A 20683-nucleotide genomic window follows, 5' to 3' on the forward strand; every position below is an offset into this window, starting at 1 on the left:
CTATTCTCTGCCGTTCTTGCCTGCGCGCGATCATGTGCGAGACGCATGCCGGTGTGTAAAATGCAAATACGCGGTAGCGCAATCACCGAAATTTACCCCTCGCAACCCAGATCTCACCTCCCCCCCTCCCTCTCTCGCGTTCAGAGTAAAAAATCCCGTAACTATGTCAGCGCAGCATCGCGCGTCTTATCGCGCGCTGGCTGCACATCGCGAGTAAAAAAAGCAGTTCTTCCCGTCCTTGCGTCGCTCTCCTCCTCCTCCTCCCAGGGCTGCCCCTCCCGCGCTTCCCTCCCCACTCGTGAGAGAGAGAGAGACCGGAGCGAAGCAAGCGCGTGCAGCGGCAGCAGCAGCGAGTGATTCCCCTCCGACGGCCGGGCCGAAGCGAGCGACGTGCTCTTTCTCCTCTCGCGCCGGTCTACGCCCCACTCGTCGCGCAGCGCAGCGAGTTAAGTCCACCACATGACACCCCGCGTTTCAGTCTCGCAGCGGCACTCGCGAGCGACGGATCGCGCGACTGTGGGTTCGTTTTTTTCACAAACGTACGAGAGAGAGAGAGAGAGATAGAGAGAGTCAGATCAGATTGAGAGTTTCGGTGTGAGTCCCGCACTGCACTGCTATTAGTGAATCGATCTCCTCGGTGTATCATCACAGCGAGCTGAAAGAGAGAGAGAGAGAGAGAGAGAGAGGAGGGAGTGAGAACATCGGAAGGGAGGAGGAAGTGCGAGGAAAGAAGCAGAGGACACTGCAACCTTTGAGTTAGTAGCGAATCACCTTTGAGTTCGAGAGGAGCCGCCGCTCTTATCTCCGTCTGCGCAAACCATAGGAGCTCCAGATAACCCTGTATCATTAGCATCGCCTCTCTGTTTTTTACTTTTATAAATAACCGTCCGTGTCTTCTCTATCCGTGACGTTTTCACGACTCTATCACACACTCTCTCGACACGCAAACACAGACGCGCGCGCGCGCGTTGATTATTCTTTTCTACGACACAACAAACGACGAAGGCATAGTTCCTGCAGTGAGCTCTCGACCGACGGAGCAGAAGACAGAGCGCGAGTGAGTAGCTAAAAATCCGCGAGAAAAATCGCCGCAGTGACAGCGGCCGAGAGAGAAGAAGAGGAGGAAGAATAATCCAATAGCGGGGCACGTCCTTGCGCCGTCATTGCCTGCATCGTAACTCTATGTGCAGGCACTAACATACCGTCACGTGAGAACCACTGGACTGTCCGGGGGAAATAATAAAGTGTGTGTGTGCAGCAGATCTGCAGTGACTACACTCCCCGACGACGTCTCCCGCTTGGATAGCAGCTGCTAACGAGCGGCACCGACGAGTTGACACGTGAGTAGTACTACCATACTTACGCTTCTATTCTCTGCGCCGCCGGCTTTTTCTCGCCGCCCGACTTTTTTCAGAGAGAGCGAGAGAGCGCGCTGCGAGCGACGGCTATTTTCAGAGCGGGCCGGGCTCTAAGTGCTCCGAAAATGTCATTTCCTGGATCGAAAATAATCTCTCACTCGCACTCTGGCCGCTCTCTGGGATGCAGATGATCCATCGCTTTAGTAGCGCGAGATAACGATTTGTTTGTTCGAGCGCGCACTTATTTTCTCTAACAACAAGCGAGAACGTTGACTCCGCGGCAACATATGCGAGAAGAGGAAAAATGACAATTTTCCAGAATGCGTTCATCTCGCCCCGAAACTATCTTCACCTTGAGCGTATTCCCGCGGCTGAATCTTTCCACAACAAAGCCTATTCTATTTCGAGGCGCGAACTTTGCCCGGAAATATTGGAGCGCGCGTATATCGATCGCAGCTCACGAGCTATGTGTGCTCCGAAAATCCTTTTCAGAACGTGCGTGCGATTAATTCGAAAATGTCGTAACGCGCGCGCCGAGCTTTATCTGGCATCGTTTTTCTCCTCGCGAGAGAGACGCCTCGGGAATTCACGCGCGCGAACGAGCGAGCGAGCGGTAATTACAATAAAAACCCGATAAAGCAAGCGCAAGGTCACGTGGCTTCTGTCTGTGCGCGTCGCGAAACTCGGTGCGCGGTGGAAAAGTCGAGGAGTAAACACACACGCATACAGAGCGCGCGATCCGTATCGCTCATTCATGTCTTTCGTGGGCGCTGTTGTTTACTCCATAGAGAAGCTCCAGATCTTTCCGTAACGCGTCGACGGAGAGATGATAATGGCCGATAGGTTCGGGGCTGACGACGACGTCTATAATAAACGCGTGTGTATCGATCTCTCTCGTTATGACGACGACGCCGTCGTGGCGGCGGCTGCAGTGTCGCGCAGCGAATAATAAACGGGACACGCGTATAATGGATTGTGTTGCTAATTAGAGACTGTCAGAGCCAGCGCGCCCGGCTGTCTTTTGCAAACGGCGATTGTTCTTTTCGCGTAATTGTCGATGTCGCGTTATTTTTCTTTTTGCGAAAACAAGGGCTTTGCGCCGCGCGCCGCGAGTAACACGCATCGACCCGTTCTAATTAATTTAGGCGCGAGCGTGTCGCTTGTAACGGGGATCGAAGAGTCCGCTATTTGCAACTGCGCTTGATTGGATAACCGCCGGTCAATTTTGCGCGCGCTGATCAAAAATTCAATTTTCCCCGCTTATAATTCCGAGCCTTCGTTATCGCGTGACACGCCGAGTCCGAAATTTCGATAAAGCCAGCGCGCAATTACCGCATCGATCATCGTCCGGCAGCTCTCGAGATTTGAGGAAAAAGTCACCTGCTGAAAAAAGCTCTCGCTGTAAGTAGCGTTGAAGAAAGTGAAAAGAGCACGCGATTAAGACCCCGTGTCCTCGTAAGGTCAGCGAGTGTATCGGGTGCTCGACACTCGATACTCGTGCCCGAATAACGTATAGGAGAGAGAGAAAGACACAGAAGCGCCGGGAGAGATCGGCTTACCCGACACCGAGAGAGTGAGAGAGAGAGAGAGATTCGGAGCTTTAACCGGGCGATGCCTAATTTGCGAGCGGCTGTCTACCGCAGAGGTGTTTGACCTACATTTCGCCCGTACAATCAGTTTTACGCGTGAATTTTTCATTTTCCACTCGACGCGAGCGTACGGTATCAAAGTTTCATCGAGGAGAGCTTGCGCGAGAGTGACGGCTCGAAAGCTGCCGATACACACGCGCGCGCAAGCCTCGCTCTACCGCAATGCGCACTTTTTTACACGTTGTCGTTCTGCTGATCGATGTGGCGGCTCTTCGACGCCTCCTCTCCTTTTTTTATACGCAATTTTGTCACTCGCCCATTAGCCTGCAATTGATGCATTAGAAAAGCTCGACATACTTGTCGAGCTCGCGGCTAGCTATGCCTCAAGGAAAAAACAGCACCGCGGACACAAAGAGCCGATGAAATTTTAAAAGCCGCTGAATGGATCCGCCGGCTGAGACAGGTTATATGCATAGCGATAATTTTATCGGAGCCGAGAGTGTAAGCGCTTGGCGCGAGCTTTAAATGAAACGTCCCGACCTCGCGAGATCTGACCTAGTTTAGTTTCTTCTGCCTAGGTGTACTACTGTAAGCTCGGGTTTATAGGCCCGCGTGTGTGCATGTATATGTGCGCTCTCTTTTTTCTTTCGCCCCGCGCGTCGATGCACCGCGCGCGAGAGAGAGAGAGAAAGCTTTGTTTACGACAGCGCGACTCCTGTGTTGTTGGTCCCGACTCGCCAAAACGCCGAGCGCATGCATTATTTATGCCTCGCTTCCGTCAATCATCCGATTCATAACACAACACACACGCGATTGTACAGCCCCCAGTGTATGCGCGAAAAGAGAGAGAGAGAAAAAAAAACATGTTTACTCTCTTTCCGTATATAAGCTTTCCGCGATACATGTATTTATAACGATGAAGCTCGCGCGCGCCACTAATTTCCGCGTCAGAAATAGCCGGCGCGTGAAATTGTCACACACGCTAACACGCGAGAACACACGGCTGTAGGTAGTGTACGTCGTTTATTAAAATGGCCGCGCGACTCTCGTCGTTAACAAATTAATTAGCCTGTCGTAAATAATACATTCCAATTGCCGTGCGCGCTCTCGTCGGCGGAGCTGTCAGACGCAGTGGGAGCTTTCGTGTGTGCGTGTGTGTACGTTTTCCTTTTGTCGCGCGTCTGTTTACCGTAGCTTTATTTATCAAAAAATAATTATAAAAAGGTGGGAACGTTTAAAAACAAATAAATAACCCGATCGCAAAAGTAGACGGACATCAGCATCAGCGATGACTCGGCGGCTCTCTCTCGAGGCTTCGATCGCGCGCAAAAATAGAACTCGGCAACTTATTCGCCCTCGCGAGCGCGCGCTCGAAAACAAAATAGCGCGAAAGGCCGATGACGACGTCGATCGGAAATTCAGCGCGCGCGAGATGCGATTTTCGTCTCCGAGTGTATACCCGCGAGAAAGAGAGAGAGAGAGAGAAAGAGAGAGAGAGAGAGAGAGAGAGAGAGAGAGAGAGAGAGAGAGAGGAGGAAGCGCATCTTGTGACGGATTCCTGAGTAATGGAGCTTCTCTGCTGTTATCGACGCGAAATCCTAAGTGAATATTAGCTTGATTTACGGTACACCTATCGTCGAGGTGCAGCGCGAAAGGTTATGGAAAGCATCGTGTGTGTATACGGTAAAACGACGACGCTAATGTAGAAATATTGCAGGTATCGGTTTCCAAGGCGACTCAATGGCGTATGTTGGGCTTACATAATGTCGAACATGAATCACGATGAATATATTTAGGATCTCCTCTCCCTAGGATACCTGGCTATTCTCGTACCGCAAACCGCCAATGGAGTCGTAACCATTGACAATGGACAATTGGATCCGAACTTTGGATCCGAGATGTTTACCAAGTGTAAAAAAAAATCCTTTGCGATCATCGTAAAAGTCAGCCGATCGAAATCGAAAGGTGATGCGATTACGTCGCGGACGAGCGCTTGCGGGAAGAAAGCAGCGGGTATACAGTGTATATCGGGCATCGGAGAGAGAGAGAGGGGGGGGCTATATAATGTAACGGGCTGCAGTGTCACGCCTGTCAATTTTCCAGCGAGCCGTGCAGCCGCGTGAAAGTGAAACCGACGACGGCGGCGTTGCTCTCTCGCACGCGAGCGAGCAGAGACGTTGGATAATCGTTGGATAAGAAGAAAGTGTATTACGGAGAGCGAGAGAGGATCATCGCACAATGCCCGATCGAGCGTGTTTTTACAAGCGTATAAAGGCTAAATTTTCCCGTTGGGAAATTGCAGCGGAGTCTCTCTCTCTCTCTCTCTCTCTCTCTCTATAATCGTCGATGTAGGGTTTATCGCGCGTATAAACTCGCCTGTTTATGTGCGCGGGGGGTTCGATACAGTGCTGTGCTGGTATATAGTGTACGGCAGTGTTAATTAATGTTTGCCTGCCGGAATGAAAATCGAAGACAATATTTGCGTTTAAAACGCCGCTCGTTAATGCAATCCAACTGTGTGCAAGCTGCACATGTAGAAATGTCAATGGAACAATGGACCTCTCTCTCTCTCTCTCTCTCTCTCTCGATACAATTAAAGTGAGAGTGCTGTGTGTATAGGCGAGTTTTATTTCACTGGAGCAGCTCTATATAGCTGGCGTGTGTTGCACAATTCAGCGAGTGTACGGCGGAAATGGATTCGCGCTTTATTTCATAACCGTGTTCGACTGCGAGTAATTGTACACACTTCGAGTCGCAGTTGTCCAAATAGTGTACGCGACATCAATCTTCCGCCGCCAGTTCGAAGACAAAAGAGAGAGAGAGAGAGAGAGAGAGAGAGAGAGAGAGAGAGAGAGAGAGAGAGAGAGACCTGCCGGCCGCAATTCATCACGCTGGTGCCCTACTATTAGCCTTTATATACGTTTTAAAATTAATATACGGAGAAGATAGGCGTAAACACACGCGACGCACATGCGCGCTCCCGATAACCCTAACCTTTAGCCGCGCAGCAGCGACGGCTGTTTCCGCGTCGGAAGATATATCGGGCATTGTGCGCCTGCGTGTATAGAATGTATAGTTGTCGCGAGCGCGCGCGAACAAAATCTATCGCTCTCGATACCGAGATTTATGCCCAGGCTACACTAGACTGGCTCTCCGCTTAATTAATATAAAGTAGCCAGATAGCCGGCCCAAGCGCGCGACTGCTATACACGGATGGAATATTCTCTCTCTTGGGTTACAGTGCGTGTGCGTGTGTGTGTGTGTGTGTGTGTGTGGGTGTGTATGAATGTGTACACGCGGAAGTCTTGCGCGATAATCGTGTAATTAATTGTTTCCGACAAACTCGCCCCGCACTACTGCTGCTGCTGTGTAATTGATTCAACGAGAGCTATACACACTCGCGTTTGGGATAACTTTTCGTTTTTATTATACACTCTTTTTATGGACGCGCGTTTAATGCGTATACTTAGCCGGCCTGCGACGTTTAATTAATACGTTTTTTATGGCTCTTAAAAATAGACCCCCACGCACACGCAATCACGTCGGAGATCTCGCTATAATAATAATACTCGCGTGCGATTGAGACACAAACGACGCATCCACGGAGTCTCTCTCTCTCTCTCTCTCTCTCTCTCGCTTATCGATCTCCTCGCGCGCATTGCTTGCAACTTTTATATAGGTCGGCGTCGTCGTTAAAAACTCGCGACGTCGACGCCGCGACGACGGAATACAAAAGCACGAATCCTTCCCCCCCTACCCCGCGACCCAGATAATATACGAGAGAGGCGGCCCGGTATAATCTCTTATTCGGACCACCCGCCACGACGCCCCGAGAATATATCCGGGGAATATCCGACTTTTCCTACTCGTACTTGTCGCTCGCTCGGAGTTCTTATCACACGGCCGACTTTGTTTCGCAAGTTCTTCGCTCGAACTTAAATCTCTCCTATATACGAAATTCGCACCTGCTGCGCAATGTGAGCCCGTTAGCCTTTTCCAAAAATGTATATAAGAGAGCGAGGGTGGAAAAAAAGGAAGAGGCGTGGGAGTCGTTATAGCAGCTCGTTAAAGGGCGACTCGGGTTGCCCTGTGTTTAGGGAGAGAGACTCGACTCTCGCTACGATGTGCATATTTCGTCGCGCGCCGCCTCTCGAATGATCCCCCCCCCCCTAGCGCTCGCTGCAAGGTGGCAATTAACGATTCCGAAGCGTCTACACACGGAGGGAAAATGCTCGCCTGTAGATAATACGCCGTATACGCTAATTAACGCAGTTGTGTTTGTGCGTACGACGAAGCCAATTGGAGAGGCTTTTTCAGAGACGCAGAGGCTATAGTAATCGATAAAAACGGGTTTACAACGCGAACAGATTAGCTCTCCGTGTTCTAGAGAAAAATAAAAAAAAATAATTATTTTTCTGCCGAAGCGCGTTGCATAAAACCCCTCGACGCTCTTTTTCCGCGGAAACAATCGCACGCGGCTTATTAGATCCGAAACGGTCGTATACTAGCTCGTATACGTCGATCATTACGATCGATTGCGCGCAGAGGCCTTTCTCGAATTTTCCACTCTATACGACAGCAGCGCGTCGATAGCAGCCGTCCCCGAGGAGAAAATCATCATCGAGTGCGCGTGCGATCGAGTGTCAAGGCGGATTAGTCAGAATTAAATTAATTCAAGGCGTCCGATTATTCCTCTCCTCGGCTTCTTCGCGCGACACTTGAGCAAACTTTTACTTATACGTCTGTCTGTGCTCTGATGCACGGACGGTGTAATACCTACGTCGAATTTGTTTGTGTACGAAATGTGTAAAAAGTATCGCATACCGACGCGCCTCCGCTACAGACGCTATAACGTAGTCGCAGCAGATGACGACTACATCCACACGTAGGAATAATCTCAATCACGGCGGCCCCATTGTACGCGCAACACCCGAGAGCAGCAGCGCAGGAAACGACCCAGTGGCCCATTTTCCATGCCACTTGTGCGTCCCTTCTCTCCCTATACATCAAGCTCTCTCTCGCTCTCTCTCTTTCTCTCTCTCTCTCTCTCTCTCTCACTCTCTCTCACTCTCTCTCTCTCTCTCTCTCTCTCTCTCTTCCAAGTTCAAAGAGGGGTTGCCGCGAGTCATGCGTGAAACTATTATCGACCCCTACGGGAGGGAGGAAAAAAGTGCGCAAAGCCAAGATCTCCGCGAGTGTGATGTTTGTTGTCGTCGCTGTTACAATCTCTCCGCGAAAGGAAAAGCTCGCGATTCGCTGGAAATGTACGAACGCTCGCGCTGCTGAATTAAAGCTGCGAGTGAATCATTCGAGCCGTTTAACTAATCCCCAGCGGAGCCGCTCCGCTGCTGCTACTGCTTTTACAATGGAAAAAGAACACGCGAGAGAGCTTGTTTCGACGCTGATGCACGCCGCTCGTCGTTTTGCCTTCGATTTCGCGCCCAGCTTCGCCCGCAAAGATTTAAATAAACCGCCGCTGCCGAGAGGTATTTTCGCGAATGCGATCGCTTCTTTTTATCTTGTTTTTTTATTTCCGGCAGAGCAAATTTGCCGAAAGCGTGCATCGGAATTCCTCGCCTGTTTCGATTGCTTGCGAAAGCTTTCGGATTGATACGAGCGACGTCGGAGGTTAAACTCTATTTTCTAGGAAACTCCGAAGCGCAGTAGAGAAAAGCCGTTTCCTTGCATCGCCATACGTGCGCGTAACAGCCGATCGCTGAATATTCATGAGCTGATTCTTTCTCTCTCTCTCTCTCTCTCTCTCTCTCTCTCTCTCTCGTCGCTACGCGAGCGTTTCCTCCAGTGCGCGCTTCGAGCGAAACTTGCACTTTGACCAAAACCGCGATAATTCTCCGGCGCGCGGTAAAAACGCTCGATCATCGTTCGCGAATAAAGAGTTCGTACTTCGAGACTGAAATTCGTTAGAGTGACAACGAACTCAAGGTGTAATCAAAACACAACGAATCTAACCGCCATTTTCTCTCTTTCTGTTACAGTTGGTGAGTTATGCGATCATGGCCGGTTCAGCTAATCTCCCACACCTCGTAAGTCCCATACAATCCGTTAAATAGGTCGGTTAATCGCTTCCGTAAAAAGCCGCATACAAAACAGTAAACACCACGGCCGAAATCGATTAGTCAGAGAGAGAGAGCGGCGGCAAAACGCCACGCAACAACATAACGCATCAGCGTTCGCTCCATAACTCGCGCGCGAGCGCAAAAACCTTGTCCCACAAGTGCGCGTCGCCGCGTCATACAGCCGCAGAATAAAAAGCCCGGGCGACGAGAAGGAGAGAAACCACGAGGCTAATTCGCGGCAGACCGATTTCGGGAAGCCCTATACGGAAAACGTCACGCATCCTTGACGCTTGCGGGTGTGTGTATGTGTATAAATCTGACTGTCGACATATCGAGGCGCCGCCGCTGCTCCTTTCTCTCTTGTTTCGTCGCGCGACGAGGCTGAAATTTCGGGCGGACGCGTAAATGCCGGGATGGTATCGATTTTTTTCATCGATGCCGAGCTTGACTTACAGGTTCTATAGCTCAGATCGCTCGGATGATGCAACGTTTGTTTATGAATAGAGAACGTGCTTCGCGCTCTGCGAACAATTAACGGCAAGAAAACAAATCGGCTCTCTCTTTTCTAATTTTCGCGCCTCTATTCGAAGCTCGCTCGGCGCGCGCGGGGCATTAATAGCCGCTTTGTCGTTTGAATACTCTTCGATTTTCGATAAACACATGCATACACTCGCCGTATAAATTTAATCGCGATAAAATATTAAAGACGCATACCTGCAGTGTGTGCACAGAATAAGAGACGGCTCTTTTATCGGCCGGCTGCAGGCGCGGGCATAACCTCGATTCTCTCGCGTCGGCTTATCGCGCCTATAGCATCGCGGTGGCGGCTGCGGAGAATGTGTATGAAAAAAAGAAGTAAAGCCGGTGAAAGAAATAAAGAGGATGCAGTGTGTCATAGGCGGAGAAACCAGGATTTTCTCGAAGGAAGAGCGTACAACATTCGATCGCGAATCTCGAACGGATGTATACAAATATTTCATCCGATGATAATGACACGGTTATAGAAAGACTCTCAATTTTTCTCGCATTATTCACCCCTGCGTACGTCGAAGACACCGCTCGCGCTTGCGCTCGTGCATTGCGGGAATTCCCGGGGGCGCCCCTCCCGCGCGCGCGCGCCCGTGTTATCGGCGAAATGCTACTGCAGCAGCGTCGGTGGCTCCTGTGTCGTTAATATCGATCCCTTCTTTCTCGAGTGGCCGCCGTCGGCGTCGGTTCTCTCTCTCTCTCTCTCTCTCTCTCTCTCTCGCGTGCTCTCTGCCCTAGTTTAGAAATAGCCGCGAATCTGAGCTTGCATTCTCGAGTGCTCGACTACTGCCAGCGGCTCTCTCTCTCTCTCTCTCTCTCTCTCCGAGTACACTGCCTACTAGTGGCTTAGTCACACTGTGTACGTGTGTGTGTGTGTGTGTGTGGAGAAGACTTATTTAAACGGCAAAAGCTCCGATCGATCTCTCACACCGGGATTTCTTGCGATTCGGGCATAACGATGCTTTAATCGAGTCGGAGCTTCGGATCAGCATGAAACGCTCGTTACTCCGATTGATATGTGTTGTGTATACGAAGCGTCGTATTACGAAACGCGAGCAGATAATACGGCGTGAATCAGCGTTATTCTGAATCTAATAAAAGTTCGCCGTATGTACAATATACGTATACTGTGCCAAGAGCGCATCAATAAAAATCATCGTCGTCTATACTGGCTTATCATTACTCCGGATCGTCGGCCACGTTTGTTTTCCTTCCCCCACGCCTTCGGTATAGCGCAGCGAATAATTCACCTGTCGGAGGAAAGTTTCGCTCTTTTTTTCGGCGACGGCTGTGTACGCGTCTTGCGTCACAGACTCTGGGGTGTACGTAGTTGGGGGGGGGGGGGAAGAGCCTTATCAGGCTTCGATTTTTGTCGAGCAGTCGCGAGCGTCTGGAAGATTCGAGGTGTTTTGGGTGTGCCGAAAGCTATTATTTTTTTCACTACAACCGAGGAACGACCGAATTATATTTCCGTCCTGTCATAAAAAGAGGAAACGTTTAATCTCGTAACTGCGCTTTCGCGGTTGCTGCAGTTTTCGCAATGCTATCATTCTCTGGAATAGTCCAGAGGATCTCGATTCACCGCTCGGGAATGCCGAGTTGACGAATTTTTTCCCCCTATGGCTCTCGAAATATAAACGCACGTGGAGGACTTTGGCGAGCTTCCAGTATTTCGTCTCTCGGCCATTATTTATAATTCATAAATGTAAATTTATATCGCATCTCGTACTAGCCGCCGCAAACACTCGATTTATTTTCGCGACCGCGTTTTATAACAACAAACAATTTATACGAGGCTGCGACCGCGGAACAAAGGTGGCGCGGGCGATAAATTATCGATTATAATTAGTCGAGAGCCGGAAATACGCGCGCGAAGGCAAAGTGCAAGTTCGCTCGCTTCACTTTCTTTACCATATAATTTTGAGCGTGACGCAACGACGACAAGCGCTTGCATCAGGTGCTTTCCATATACGCAGATTTTATACTGTTAAATTAAGCGAGTCGAGCTGAATCGGAATAACTGTAAACGCATAAAGCGAATAATATGAAGTTCATTGCTACGGAAAACGTGAATATTCGATTTAAATACAATAGAATTGGAAAACGCGATCGGTCTTTTACTTTAACCTGTTTCACTTTTGAATAAGTCTTTCCAAGTAACCGTAAAAACGACCTACTGCTATATCGACGCCATATTCGAGTTAAGAGTCGAAAAAAAGTAAATAATAAATGCGCCTTCCTTAATTAAGCTATAGCAAAGTAGCCTCTTTTGTACAGACCATTTTGGATAAAGACTTATATTTACCTGGAAATAACGACTCTCTGCTGATGGATCAAGCTGCAGTCGCGCATTCATAAATACACACACTCTTTTATTGATAATCGATAATCCGTTTTTAAGCACACGTAGACCAAAAAGAAAAGCAATCAGCCCGCTGTACAAGGTTCTATTTCCAAACGTCAGCCGATCGATATAATAATATAAATAATCGTTGCTGCACCAATTATAACGAAAATTCCAGCTCAATTTCCTAACAGCGCGCGCACGAAACGCGTCGCCCTTGAAATCGCGAAACCCGTAACCTTTGCTCGCATACCACTCCAGCCTTGAACAGCGTTTGACGACTGTCGCGAGTCGTGCGCGCGGGCGCTTAGCAAAATTATAGATGGATTCGTTCGCGCGCATTATTTCGATCCGTCAACAAAGCGCCGATAAAAACGTCGATCGATCGACTTTCCGTTATCTCCTTGCGTGTGCGACGCAGGGATTTTCGGCCAAAGTGCAAAGTACTCGCGATATAGTGTGTAGTCGATGGAAAATTTGCAGCCGAGTTACAAAGCTCGCTCGTCTACTCGTCTACTGACTCATCATCATCGGCGCACACGTATATTCATATTATACGCGCGACTCGAGCATCGCAGTGTCAACGACTGCTGTACACACGAAAATAATGTTACGTGAGCCTCGAGGAATGTAATATCCTCTCGTCGCGCCTCGCGCCGTTCTTTCTTTCTGCCTTTTACTTTCGAGGTTCATCGCACTCTGTGCGATGGATGTGTACGGGATCGGCGCGCAAAAACCGAGAGCGCCGATCAATCTCGCAGCTTGTCGATCGATTATCGACGCCTTCTCTTCGAGCAGCGCTAATTCCCGGATGATGATGACGACGTTTGGATCGGCGCGTCGGTCAAAAACTTTTCTCTGTGTGTGTGTGTGTATAGGGGCTCGATGAAAACGAGATCGTTCTCTCACAGGGCGCTGGCGAAGAAAAGTCCGCTTCGGAGACGTACTTCCGCAGCCGAGTCCGTCTACAGTGCGTTTCCGGATTAAAGCGTGACACGGAGCAATAACCGTTACAGCGGCTCACAGCGAGTACAAAACGCGAGCCTTGCATCCCAAGTGCGCGAGCCGAGACGAAAAGAAGCATACGAGGTCTGCGTACTATCTTGAGATGTATCGCGGAGTGATAGCCGTTATTGTTCGCGGCTTGGGTTATAATTGGATCGAAAAAAACGAGCCGCAATTTGTCGCTGCAATGCATGAATTGTCTCGGTTTCGATCGAAATTTTCAAAAAGGTCGATACCGTTATAACACGTACAACACTCGTTAAGATTTATCCGAGAACAAGTTCGAAACAGAAGGTCTTATCTCCTGCGCCTTGTAAAAGTCGCTATCTCCTCCCGCCGCCTCATTAGGAGCAGCTCTCGACGCATACGCAAACACACACGTTGGCTCGGCTGTGATGCAACTGCCGAAAATATTCAGGAGATTACGCGCTCGGGCAGATTGGCTGTATACATCGAAAAAGGCGAGCGAGCCGAAATTGAATATTCCGCGCGAGGACGCTTTAGAGCGCGAGTGTGCGTGGGTTACCGGAGGAATGCGTAAACTACTTTGGATTCTCCTCGGGTAATTTAATAGCGCAATTATTGCGCCGCTCTGGACGCCGCTCTATGTTCTTGCGGATTTATTGCGATATAGTCTCTCTGATGTGTGCGTGTGTGTGTGTGTGCCTTTACGAGAAACGATAAACAGTCGCGGCTACTCGCTTTTTTCCGTTTAGCGCGAATTACACTCGTCAAAGTCTTCTGGAACAGTCTACTGCTGCTACGCTATTATGAATAATGCATAGTTAACCCGCGCGCGACGGGCAGAAACTGCTGCGCTATTGTTTACGTAACAGTCTAGGATACGATGTACAAAAATCTAGCTATACACACTCGCCGGCGGTTATCGAAGCGCGCCGCGAATGAAAAAAAGCTGCGGCTTTATCAGTGATTCACGCGACGAAAAAAAGAGCGAGCTTATGTCACCTCGCTCGCTCGTACGATTTACCGTTACACGCGTCGAAAAAATCCATCCAGCGGCGCGAAATTTGAAAAAAAAATCCGCCTGCGGGCATCTTATCGCGACGCTATATCCGCGAACGGGTTGTACATGTGCTTTCTCGACGTGTGACCGCTGAGTCACGTGTTCGTCTTGACTTTCCGCTGTCAGGCTGTTTAGTAAATCTCACTCGATGCAGACGAGAGCGTTATAAACATCAGGACTTGACTTTTCCCGACGCGCGAACTCTCCCCTCGTTCATCTTCAGACAGATCCAATTAACTCTCGCTCTCGGCGCTGCGGGGGAGTCGCTAGCTCGCTGACCGCTCTCGGGGAGAGCATCTGGTCTACTTACAATTTCTGCCCGCTATTAAAAGTTGCGCCTACGCGCAATCGCATCGACACCCTGAACTTTCGCAGCTCGTCGACTCATTGTTATAACAACGCGGGTAGAGCGGAGCTCGAGCACAGGACCTAAGAAAGAGAGCAAAAGGGTTTTCCCCGCGCAGTACGCGTGCGTGAAATGCCGGAGCGCTGCAGCATGTGGGTCGATGAACGCGCGAGCCCGGCACGGCCATCTCCGGGCGTGGATCGGCTTCTCTCTCTCTCTCTCTTCCTCTCTCTCTCTCTCTCTCTCTCTCTCTCTCTCTCTCTTTTCAGTGAGCTATATCTCTCGGGGGACTGCACATTTCCAGAATTTTTCGCGGTTCGTTAACGAAAGCGTTTAGCAGAGCGAGCGTGTATAAATGTAATTCTCTCAATTCCCTTCAACTTTCAAATTTACTCTCCTCTGTGTAAAGCGCAAAACGTTAAATTTCCTCCGAATTAAAATATCATATCCCCAGACAGAGCGCAGCCATCCGAGTGAGGTCGGTTCCTCTCGACGAACATTCCGAGAGCCGGCCTGTATGCGCGACTACGGCGCATCTACTTACGTAAAACCGTGCGCGATGCGGTGTGTGGAGCAGTAGAGGGGCCGCAGCCGGCGGCGAGGACGCGAATATTGCCCGCACAGAGCACGAGCGCGAGTACACGTGTCTGCAGCGCGCACCGAGCGGTTACGTCAGGACGCGATCGATTGGACGCTCTGTGTGTGTGTAGGCTTGCTTTTTCGACCTCTGTGTGTTCGCGCGCTGGCTTTGTAGACAGTAGTGGAGGAGGAGGTGATGGGGATTTTTGAATTTTTATTATTCCCGGCGCCGATGCCGGGGAATTCCGGGAAAGGTTGTTTGCCGTTGTGGTGCGGATCGTGAGGAAAAGTTTCGCGAATAATAAGTTGATGTGTGTTTGTGTGTGTAGGTCTTATCTTCGACTTAATGGGCCCGCCGAGTTACTTCACCTTAACGATCGCTGGTATATCGGTGTACGCTAATTAAAATTGATCGCGTATTAACAATGTGAAGTAACGAGTAATTTTGTTTTTTTCTCGAACCGTGCGCGATTGACGTCACCGACGCAGCGCGCGACCTATAGCCAATTTTCGAAAACTTGATCGACCGTCGGCGGCTTTTCCGTTGTATGTAATGCTCGTCCTATTCACTAGCCATGCTATGGCTAGAACTCTCTGGAGGACGTAGTTTTTTTTTCACGAGGCGCGAGAATTTTGTCGTAAAACGGCTCTGAAAAGTTCGCGGTCGGGTTGCTTTTTTTCATCGAAATCAAGGGCTGATTTTTGGAAACTGGCGTTTGAAAGTAATATTATAATACGAGCGTTTTATCGACGATAAACTCTGTGATAATTGGATGTTTTCTCTCTGCCTGTTCCAGGTGAGCCGCAGATCTTGACGTTAATTGCATTCGTCTCTGCCGCGACTTTATGACACTAATCCCTCAGCCGTAAGTGTCAACTTATCTAACTCGCCGACAGTAGACTCTACGTCCGTACACATATACTTACGCAATTATACACATTCCCCGATCTTGTCTCGCCTTTACTATACAAGATCGCGCCAAATTTTCAGGTCTCTCGTGCATAACGCCGTCGTCACTGCTGCAGCCGAAAATTACACTGCGCTCGCGCAGTTGCGTCATATCAGCGCGCGAAATTCAAATTCCTCTTTGGTCGCGCGCGTTACACAAGGCGCTCGTAAAGCGTTCTCTCCTCTGCGCCACCCAATCTTCGGCCGCGCGCAGTTCCTTCTTTTCCGAGAGTATAGGCCATAAACTCTCGCGCGGCGCATAATGGCGCGTCGTGAATTTACGCCGGTGAAATGTCGAGGCTTTCTCTCTCCCTCTCGTGTGTGTACGAAAACGTCGATGTGCGCACGTGCCGGAGTTTCAGATGCAGAAATTATAGTTGCGTACGCGGGTTCGATGAGTAGTGCGAGTCCGAGTTGGTGAGACGCGGGACGGGTCTCTTAGATTCCGTCTAGACGACTGTCCAGGCACGGGAGCGTAAAAGTTGCTCGGAGAGGAACAAACAATACTGTATACGCTACTTCGGGAGAATATAACGGCGAAGCGTCTTTTTTCCCTCTTCTCTGGCATTTTTTCTCTCTTACCGCTATTCTTCTTCACGGTTATTCTCTTTTTTGTTATCTCTTTTTCTCCGGAGGATAGAGTCGTTGCGCGGCCCTTTCCCAGCGGCCTCTCACTCGCAACTTTGGCCATTTGGAGGCTCGCGAAGCAGTTCTCCGATTCTATATCGATGCCGTATATAAATCCTTCTGGACTGGATACGTCTTATGCCTCTCTATTCGAATAAATATTCTTCAATCGGCGCACCGTCGCGGTTTATTAAAAGACGGATCGTATCGGCGATCGATGTTTGTTTTGTGTGTACGCGACTCTTCCTCGGCAGAAAGGAGGTCAGCGCGTGTGAGCTGCAAAGGCTGAAAATCAATGCGAAAGCATCGCGTCAAAGATCAACGATCTCACTGCCGCCGCTGCTAAAAATTCATCGAAACTCCGGTACTGCACCGACGCAGACACACACAAATACGGCGTCAGACGCGCCGAGAGGCAGAAAATAAGCGGCGGCGTCGTCGAGCTTTTATAACGCGCTCTCCTAGTGAAATTTTTACGGCTCCGCACCGCTGCCGATGTGTGTGTGTAGTTGTATCTCGAGCGATGCCTTTTTACGACAGTAGCGGCGTAACGCGATATTCTCCCTCGCGCAGCTATTTTTCGAGCTGGAAAAAAGAGGAGACACTCCAGCGCTCGCTAATTAAGCGAATTAAGTACAGATACACCTACAGCGAGTTTCCGCTTCTCCGGCGTTCATCGATGTTTTTATACGAGGGCTTCTTCCCTTCCCGATGCTGTGTGTTTATGCTAATGAGGAGTGGCTGTTATTCGCTGGAATGTTTATTGGCTCGATTCGCGACACTTCGAGCGACGCTTTGTTTTTAATCAAGCTTCGGCGACGGCGGGGCGGCCTGTACACAGTGAGCACAATCGATGCGCGGGGCCAAGCTCCCTCGGTAATTTTTCGCGAGCCGCCACTAATACCGGCTAATTTGGGGCGAGCTCCGAAATGCACGGTATACGGGGGAGAGAGAGAGAGAGAGAGAGGGAGCCGAGCTCGAATGGAGGCTTATAGGGCAGGTCCTCTCTCCCTCTCTCTCTCTCTCTCTCTCTCTCTCTCTCTCTCTCTCTCGCTCGCGCGCAGCCGGTGTTATCTGGAGCACAGAGTCTGTATCCGGCGGCAGCGGCAGCAGCTCGTCGAGTCGTCGTATTGATCTGCCGCCGAGTCGCAGCAGCGCCGCTGCGTTACAACCAGAGGAGAGAGAATGTGTGTGTGTGTGTGTGTGTGTGTGGGTGTGTGGGTGTGTGTGGGCGGCCTCGGCCCGAAGAGAGAGAAAGGAGAGAGAGAGAGACGGAAATAGAGAGGCGAGATGCACTTGATGCACTTGTCCACTTGTCGAGAGAGTTTCATGGGGCTTTCGGGCGTTTCTTTATTTTTAGAAAAGCTCATCGATTCGTTACAAAACAAGAGATACACGGGTTTGTGCCATCCATCACGGACGCGCGCGTACAGATCGTTCAGCGGCCAGGACACACCCGCTAATCCATTCTGCAATCAAATTTTCACGTGCCACTGCCGACAGATATTGGCCTGGCTTATTCGGAATCCTTTATTTTTTTTTTTTGAACGAATGATAATCATTCCATAAGTTTGAGAACAGTTGCATAATGAAATCGTCGAGAACATTGACATCGCCGCGTATAGAGCCTCAAAAAAAAAAAGGAGAACAATATAATAACACACGGCGCACGACGAGAAAAAAAAACAGTCCGCGAGAGAGAGACAACATTATCTCACGAGACCAAACATCAAACCGGTCGCAGACGCTGAAAAACTGGCTCCTCCACTGAAAAGAGAAACAAAACCAACGGCGGTAGCGATCCTCCCGACAAGACCGTTCAAGTCGAAAGTCCGTAATATTCGATTTTGCAAGCCAACTTCTATACACTCGCACTGCGTGCGGTTCGCTCACGTAACGCGCTAATTAAACGCTAAAGAGCTTCGGCGCACAGTGTATGCACCGATAATGCTCTTTCTCCCCTTTTTTACGCTCGTAATCTTCGCCGCACTCGCTATCGTTCACGCGAGTCGCGAGTGAATGGCGCTTTTACACGATGAGTTGCGAAGAAGAAGAAGAAGAATAAGGAGAGAGAAAAAAACAGACGCGCATTATCGCAGCCGGTTTTCGAGAGAGAGAGAGAGAGAGAGAGAGAGAGAGAGAGAGAGAGAGAGAGAAAGGCGAAAAAAGAGAGGTTTGTTTTACGCGTCGAAATGTATGCGCGAATCCAGTCGTCGAGAGCCGGCGCGCGGGATTTGCGCGGAACGTGACGAGCGATAATTGATATATTTAATGCAAATTCAGCGGGAGATTATAGACGCGTAATTGAAAATTATTCCTCTTGTTGATTGAGCCATTAGGAAAGCTTGTCGACGCCGATGAGAAATGATCGAATTCTATAGAAAGTACACGAGTTCGAAAGCCATCGCGAAATCTCCTACTTCGTTCAAATAGTATTTCAAGCATCTATCGGCGAAAGAATTCCACGATATAGTGTGTCGCTCTGGTCCTGCGCGGACACTTTTGAAAGAATCCACGCTTGGTCAATGTCGTATCGCGGTCAAGGAGAAGTCGAACTAAAAAAAATGAAACAACCATGCCTCGCCCGATAATCGATGTACGAACGCACGAAAAGTCCAAAATACAGTCAACCCCGCAGCTCTAACCTACGCAGGCGCGAAACTAGGTCATCGCGATCTACCCTCCTATACACACAGCGCGTCAACAGGGGCGCGACTCCCTTCGCGCAACGGGAACGTGTCTCTTTGCCATTGACTCGGCTTCGACGAGGGCACGGCATTCACGTGACCCCCATTCGCTATTTTTTTACTTTATTTTGCTTTTTCTTCGAAATAACGAAAATTCGAGTTCCATTATAATGGATTCTAAATTTGTCAGCGGCACGCTGCTACCGTGGCCCACATGAAGAACGATAATACGCGGCCATTGTACAGCGCGGGAAGCAGCTAGCTGTTCACGGCTGCGGACGACGGCGGGCTTTATACCGTCTCTGAAATTTCTGACGCACGCCGGGGGCTTTTGTGCCGCACTAACGATTGCGCAACTTGCACGAAGCGCCGCCGCCGATGATTGCGTACGTGTATAAGCGTACACTTTGTCGTCGCGGCGAAAAGTCTACTCTCGATGGATTTTTCGATGTGTTTTTTCGAAAAGTCAAACGTGCACGCCTGAGGACAGCGATTAGGGCTCCCGCATTACGCCGCGCTGATAAGCGTAATGAAGCGAGGCTCGCTACGCGTTTCATAACGTCTTATCGCGCGTTTGAAGTGCTGGGGCAACGAAACTTCATCGTCGCGACATTCCGTGAAATAGTAAATTCACACACGCGTTATCGATCCAACAATTCAGCCGCGGCTTTTAATCTCTCGCACGTGAGAGAGAGAGAGAGAGAGAGAGAGAGAGAGAGAGAGAGAGAGAGAGGCGCGCAGTCGGGCGGAGAGAATTAATAACCGTCCTCTCGGCGACGACGCGCGCGGAAGAATCACTTCCAAACTTTAGGCGGCGGCGGCGGCGGCAAGAACGAAATCTCATTGAAATACCCCCGGCAAAGTAGATAGAGCGCGCGGAAGTTCGCGGGAAATAAGAACCGATAAACCGCAGATACGGATTTCTCGCTGCGGCCGGTTATATATCCGCGAAACTTGTGCCGAAACTCTATGAAATATCCCGGCAAAAGTCTTCTGGCTCGGCGAAGAAAAAGGCAGATCAAAGCAGCGCAAAAAAATTTTCCCGACGAGAGAAGAGCAAAGCAGGAAATTGCGATCCTAGCCCGAGTCCCTCTCTCTCTTCTTGGCCGTAGCTCGAAGGCCGCCGCCGCCGCCGCCGCGTGTATTTTTAACTTCGGAAAGCTTCCACGCGATGCCGGCGGAGTTAGTGTGTGTGTGTGTGTGTGTGCGAGAGTCAGCGGCGATGCCAGGATCAATACACCCCGAGAGAGTGAGGCTCGTGTAGACGCTGTGGGCGAGGAAGACACTGAAGAGGGAGATAATTCGAGGGACGAGCAGTTGGCTGATTTGTTGATCGAGCGGGAATTTTTTCGTAAATTTTATTTTCGGAAAATTCACGAGGGGACTTATCGATCCGAGCGAATACTAAATTTTAACGCGACTCTCGCTTTCCGCCCCAGCAGCCGCTCGGCAATCGAAAGGGCTGCGGTAATTATTACATAGCTCGAACGCGGACGAGCTTGCTCACGAAAGCACGTCGCTCTAATTGTAGTTCGGGACAGTTTCTATAAAGAGCCCGAGAGAGATGAAT

At 49.9% G+C, this 20683-nt stretch overlaps 1 protein-coding gene across 2 annotated transcripts in view; it reads left to right on the forward strand.

Annotated features, from left to right (window-relative positions):
- The first annotated feature begins 356 nt into the window (after positions 1 to 356).
- Positions 357 to 20683, forward strand: part of LOC100115550 (atrophin-1) — a 35070-nt gene continuing 14743 nt past the window's right edge. For both annotated transcript variants that reach the window (XM_016981769.3, XM_031923342.2), the window contains exons 1-3: positions 357 to 1340; positions 8944 to 8946; positions 15648 to 15716. In XM_016981769.3, coding sequence (XP_016837258.1) covers positions 15697 to 15716 — 20 coding nt within the window. In that variant the 5' untranslated portion in view covers positions 357 to 1340; positions 8944 to 8946; positions 15648 to 15696. The remainder of the gene's footprint in view (positions 1341 to 8943; positions 8947 to 15647; positions 15717 to 20683) is intronic.

The sequence above is a fragment of the Nasonia vitripennis genome, chromosome 2, assembly GCF_009193385.2.
Source record: "Nasonia vitripennis strain AsymCx chromosome 2, Nvit_psr_1.1, whole genome shotgun sequence".
Classification (NCBI taxonomy): domain Eukaryota; kingdom Metazoa; phylum Arthropoda; class Insecta; order Hymenoptera; family Pteromalidae; genus Nasonia; species Nasonia vitripennis.